This window comes from Aplysia californica, unplaced genomic scaffold, assembly GCF_000002075.1.
Source record: "Aplysia californica isolate F4 #8 unplaced genomic scaffold, AplCal3.0 scaffold01240, whole genome shotgun sequence".
NCBI lineage: Eukaryota > Metazoa > Mollusca > Gastropoda > Aplysiida > Aplysiidae > Aplysia > Aplysia californica.
The window spans coordinates 76441-81321 of NW_004798510.1; the positions used below are offsets into that span (position 1 = coordinate 76441).

General features: G+C 49.7%; 1 protein-coding gene across 2 annotated transcripts in view; it reads right to left on the reverse strand.

Annotated features, from left to right (window-relative positions):
* LOC101849104 (protocadherin-1) overlaps nt 1-4881 on the reverse strand; it is a 78165-nt gene that overhangs the window by 46890 nt on the left and 26394 nt on the right. For both annotated transcript variants that reach the window (XM_013090361.2, XM_035973448.1), the window contains exon 2: nt 107-3315. In XM_013090361.2, the coding sequence (XP_012945815.1) occupies nt 107-2926 (2820 nt within the window). In that variant the 5' untranslated portion in view covers nt 2927-3315. The remainder of the gene's footprint in view (nt 1-106; nt 3316-4881) is intronic.

Consider the following 4881-nt stretch of genomic DNA (forward strand, 5'->3'; position numbering starts at 1 on the left):
ACACACACACACGCACGCACGCACACACACACACACTCACACATAAAACTCTCTCTCTCTCTCTCTCTCTCTCTCCGCTTCCTTTATCCAACACTAAACCACCTACCTGCTGTTTCTGAGCTGCGTTGGGCGACGGGTTGAAGACGGAGCCGAGAGACCCACTAGTATCAGGCGACTCCACGACCTCATCATCCAGGGAGAAACTGACCTCCTTCTTTTTCTTCTTCTCGGCGCCAGGTACCTCCAGAGTAGCCCTAATCTCCTCAGGGCCGTGCTGGTCATTGGCCACGGACACAGTGCTCACCCACTGCGCCGCCTGGTACAGCTTACTGTCCACAGCGGCTTGCTGTGCGTTCGAGGCTTGCGACGCCTGCCGTTTCTTATCAGCGCGCCGGATGAGACAGATGACGACGATGATGATAAAAGCGAGGATGCCAGTAGCCACGATGATGACGACAGCAATGATGATGTTGGTGGTCTTCATGCCGCTGTTAGCGCCGAAAGCTCTCATCGCTTCCTCGCTGCCTTCCTCCACCACCACGTTGATGATCACATGGGTGGACTGCGACGTGGCGCCGGGTCCGTCCGAGACAACGATGTCCAACGCGTGGGTCGCCACGTCAGGCGGCCGGATCTGCCGCGCCACACGGAGTTTGCCTGTAGCCACGTCCATGGAGAAAAGAGAGGGCTCTCCTTTGTTTGAGTCGCCGCTGCCCTGGTCGTGAATGACGTAAGAGAGCTCGACAAGGGCGGGGTCGTCTTCGTCCGTGGCTTTGAAAGTGGTGATGATGCTGCCGATGGTCATGTTGAAAGGGCAGGAGAAGGTCCGCTCGTTCTCTGGCGGCTCTATCACGACGGGGGCGTGGTCATTGTCGTCGTTGATGGTAACGGTAACATTCGCTATGTCGTAATAATTGGGCACTAACGGATCGGCGACCTTGACCTGGAATTTGTAAACGCTTCGCTGCTCGCGATCAAACGTCGTTTCGGATTTTAGCAACCCCGTGTCGGGGTCAATGGTGAAGAAGATTCCATCAGCTGAGATGACCGACTTGGCGTCATTCATGATGGAGAAGACGAAGCGGCCGTTCTCTTTGGCATCGGCGTCGTAAGCTGAAACATCCCCCGCTGGGGAGCCGTTGGGGAGATTCTCCGTTATAGAATTACTGAACGCTTGCTTAGTGAACTTGGGCGGGTTATCGTTCTCGTCTAAGACTTTAATTGTGACGGTGGCCGTTGTGGACAGCTGGGGATTCCCATTGTCAGCGGCGACGACTACGAGATAGTATTCGCTCCTGTCTTCACGATCAAGCATGGTGGTCGTGGATATGGTACCGTCCACCTGGTTGATGGAAAAGAGAGAGAGGTACTCTCCGGAAACCAGAGTATACGTCACCTCGCTGTTCTCTCCGGCGTCGGCGTCCGTAGCAACGACCTGCATCACAAAGGTCACCTTGTCGCCGTTCTCCATGACAGTCCCGTACAGCGTGGAGTCGACGAACTGAGGAGCGTTGTCATTGATGTCCTCTATCTCCACACGGAACGTGGCAGTGGCGGACATGGGTCGGATGTCTCCGTCCTTACATGTGATGAGGATATCTCTCACTGCAGCCTCCTCTCTATCTACGGGCCGGCTCAGTTTGATAACAAAAATCTTTCTCGCAGGATCGTTGAAACTCTCCAACACGAAGTGGTCGTCGTCGATGCTGCAGCTGACCTCTCCGTTGACCCCGCTGTCGTCATCAGAGACCCGGATGTGTGCTAGGAAGCGACCCTCCGAGCCGTGCTCCACGACGGGGCTGCTGTTGGGGGCGGGGTTCACGCGGATCTCCGGGGCGTTGTCGTTGACGTCGATCACATTGATGGCCACATAAGCGGATGCCGTCTCCGGGGGGCTGCCGTTATCCGAGACGGACACGTAGAACTGGTAACTTTTCTTCTTCTCGTAGTCCAGAGGAACTCTCGCGAAAATTTTTCCCGATTCGGATTCGACCACAAATGTGTTTCGAATATCTTGTGAAACCTGTGAGCTCAGGCTATACGTCAGACGAGCGTTTTCGCCCTCGTCCAAATCTGAAGCAGAAACAATTATCACAGGATCCGACATATCCGAATTTTCGAGTACGTTCTTCGTGTAGTTAGGCTGCCCGAATTTTGGCGCGTTATCGTTGATATCTGTAACCTGGATATTTATCAGGACAGAACCAGAGAGAGGATTTTGTCCTAAATCCGTCGCAACGACGGTGAGGGGATACGATTTCCTTTCCTCCCGATCAAGAGCTCGTTTGATGGTGATCACGAGGTCTTCAAAGCCATCCGTGGTTCTGACGGTACTCACCTCGAAGTCAGTTGTGTAGGAATCGAGCAGGTACGTGATTTTCGAGTTTCGTCCCTCGGCGTCATTGTCAGTAGCCACACTGGTCGTCAGAGGGTGGTTCACCTCGAGATTCTCAGAAACAGGAAGGTTAACCACTTTCCGCGGAAACGTTGGACTGTTATCGTTGATATCATCGATGTAGATCTTAACCTGGATGATGGTATCCAACACTTTGGACACGGAGCCTGGCTGCTTCATGTAGACCCCGATTGCCAAATTGACGATGCAGGTGGCCTCTTTGCGGCAGATTTCTTCCCGGTCTACGTTTTTAGCAGTTCTTATCACGCCACTCCCAGTGTCCACGTTAAAATACTGAGCATTTCTGTTGCCTTCTGTGTACGGGGTAAATTCTAAAAGCTGGAACTTGTCTCTGTATTTTTCAAAAAGCTTACTGTCTTTTGCGGTATTTCCAACTAAGATGTTACTGCCACTTTCCTCACGATGATGATAGTCCAGATTTACTTCGTCGTTTCCCTGAACCGACATGACAAGCGAAAGAAGCGCAAGCGCCACAACGGAAATAACAGAGAAACTGTGGCAACGATCCATTCTGAAAATAAAATGTGGAGATTTCCTGTCGTGCGGACGTGTGTAATATCCAGTCACCTCGATGAAACTAAAGCTAAAGCATGTGTTCCCAACATCTCGGGACAGGTATACCTTAAATTATAATATGACGCTCATCGTCTCATTGGCTACGACAAAACTGCCACTTTTCTCTACAACAATCCGGCAATCTTAAAACCGTTAACTCCCGTCACAGCTGATAACCAGGCACAGGTGAAACAGGGTAACCCCCTCCTTACACTCCCTGACAGACGACCGCCTCAGGCATCGGCAGTCACGCTTGGGAGGCCAAACAGCACAGTCCGCATCGGTTGACACACACAGGGACACCCCAGGCAAAATCCTTTAGTCCAGCAGTCTCAGTGGGCCACCTGTAGGAGAGGAATGGAGAAAAGAAAGAAGTCGTAAGTCTTCGTAGGGAAACACCGGCAAACAAACGCCAGATCAAGCAAGGAAAAATATTGACCCCTCAGTACAAATCCCAGACGAGCCTATATTTTAGTATCAATGAATCAAAGCGGACGTTCGCATCACAAGCCATTTCCCCGATCCAAAAGCCCAGGGGAGGAAACACAAAAGTTGGTGGCCAATCTTTAGGGTAAACACTGGAAAGCTCAACTAATGGACGGGTTGGTGTTAAGGGCTCGGGTATTCGATACAACTTCTCGACAAACACGCAGAAAGAAACATAAACACGCGAGTTGGCGCGACGGCATGATGCAAAATGACGAGCACTAATACCCCCGGAACTCGCTGAACCCCTTGGCGTTCCTCTGTTCACGATTGGAAGGCTTCAATACTGAATATGAGAACCCTTCTATGGTGGCTTTGTCCTTTGACTGTACACAGAAATTTCCTTGACTTTATTTGTTCTTGTTAATGAAATGTCAGTTTTTCCTTTTCTTTCGAGTTCACCTACAATTAATCATAAAATCGAACAACCAAAGTTAACACAGCACGCACATTGGTCTTGCCCCTAATACTATAAAGCACAAGAGAGGTAAAGGGTTGATAATTTAGGATTGGTAGAATCGTGTAATAGAATTATAAAGGAAAGAGAGGGGGTCATTTAAGGCTCTAGGGAATTTTTCATAGAAAGAACAGCACATCAGGCAGCTGTTAAACTATTCCACAACCTCAATCTTACTAGCATCTTTACAAGTATCGTATAAAAAAACAACCCATTTCTCAACACCAGGATGACAATAGTACCAGAACCGATCATTTCTTAAAATGGATGATTCAAATATTTTTATGTCGGTGTAGGAATTATCAATCGACATTTTGTTAAGCCAACCCAAGGGCTTACAGAAGTCCGTATATTATTACCTTGGAGAGAGATTGGAACAACCATAGAGTAAAGGAGTGAAAGAATGCCTAGGGATGAGTGAGTTATAGAGCGAACGCAAGAAGGAGAACAATTTTATTGCACAATCATCACGATGCCTAGTAACCCAACCCCCCACACCATGTCATCCATTACACAACACAATTATTGCTCGAGTAATCAAATCCACCCCAAGGGCCTTCACACTTCACACCCATAAACGCATAACCGAAATTAAGGCCTCTCTCTCTCAAAAGGAAGGAGGGAAAGTGGGGGTGGGGTTGGGGAGGTGGGGAAGGTGGGGGAGCGGGGGTGCTCGAACCTCTGCTCCGGTCTTTAACCTCTGACCATGACCTCAAGAGATTGCCTCCGGGGAGAAAATGGCTGCTCACGAAATACGTGCAAATGCAGTGTGGTCTCGCGAAAGATGAGCATCTGAATTTATGGAGAGAGAGAGAGAGAGAGAGAGAGATAGAGAGAGAGAGAGAGAAAGAGAGAGAGAGAGAGAGAGAAAGAGAGAGAGGCAGACAGACAGACAGACAGACAGACAGACAGACAGACAGACAGACAGACAGACAGACAGACAGACAGAGAGGGAGAGAGAGAGAGA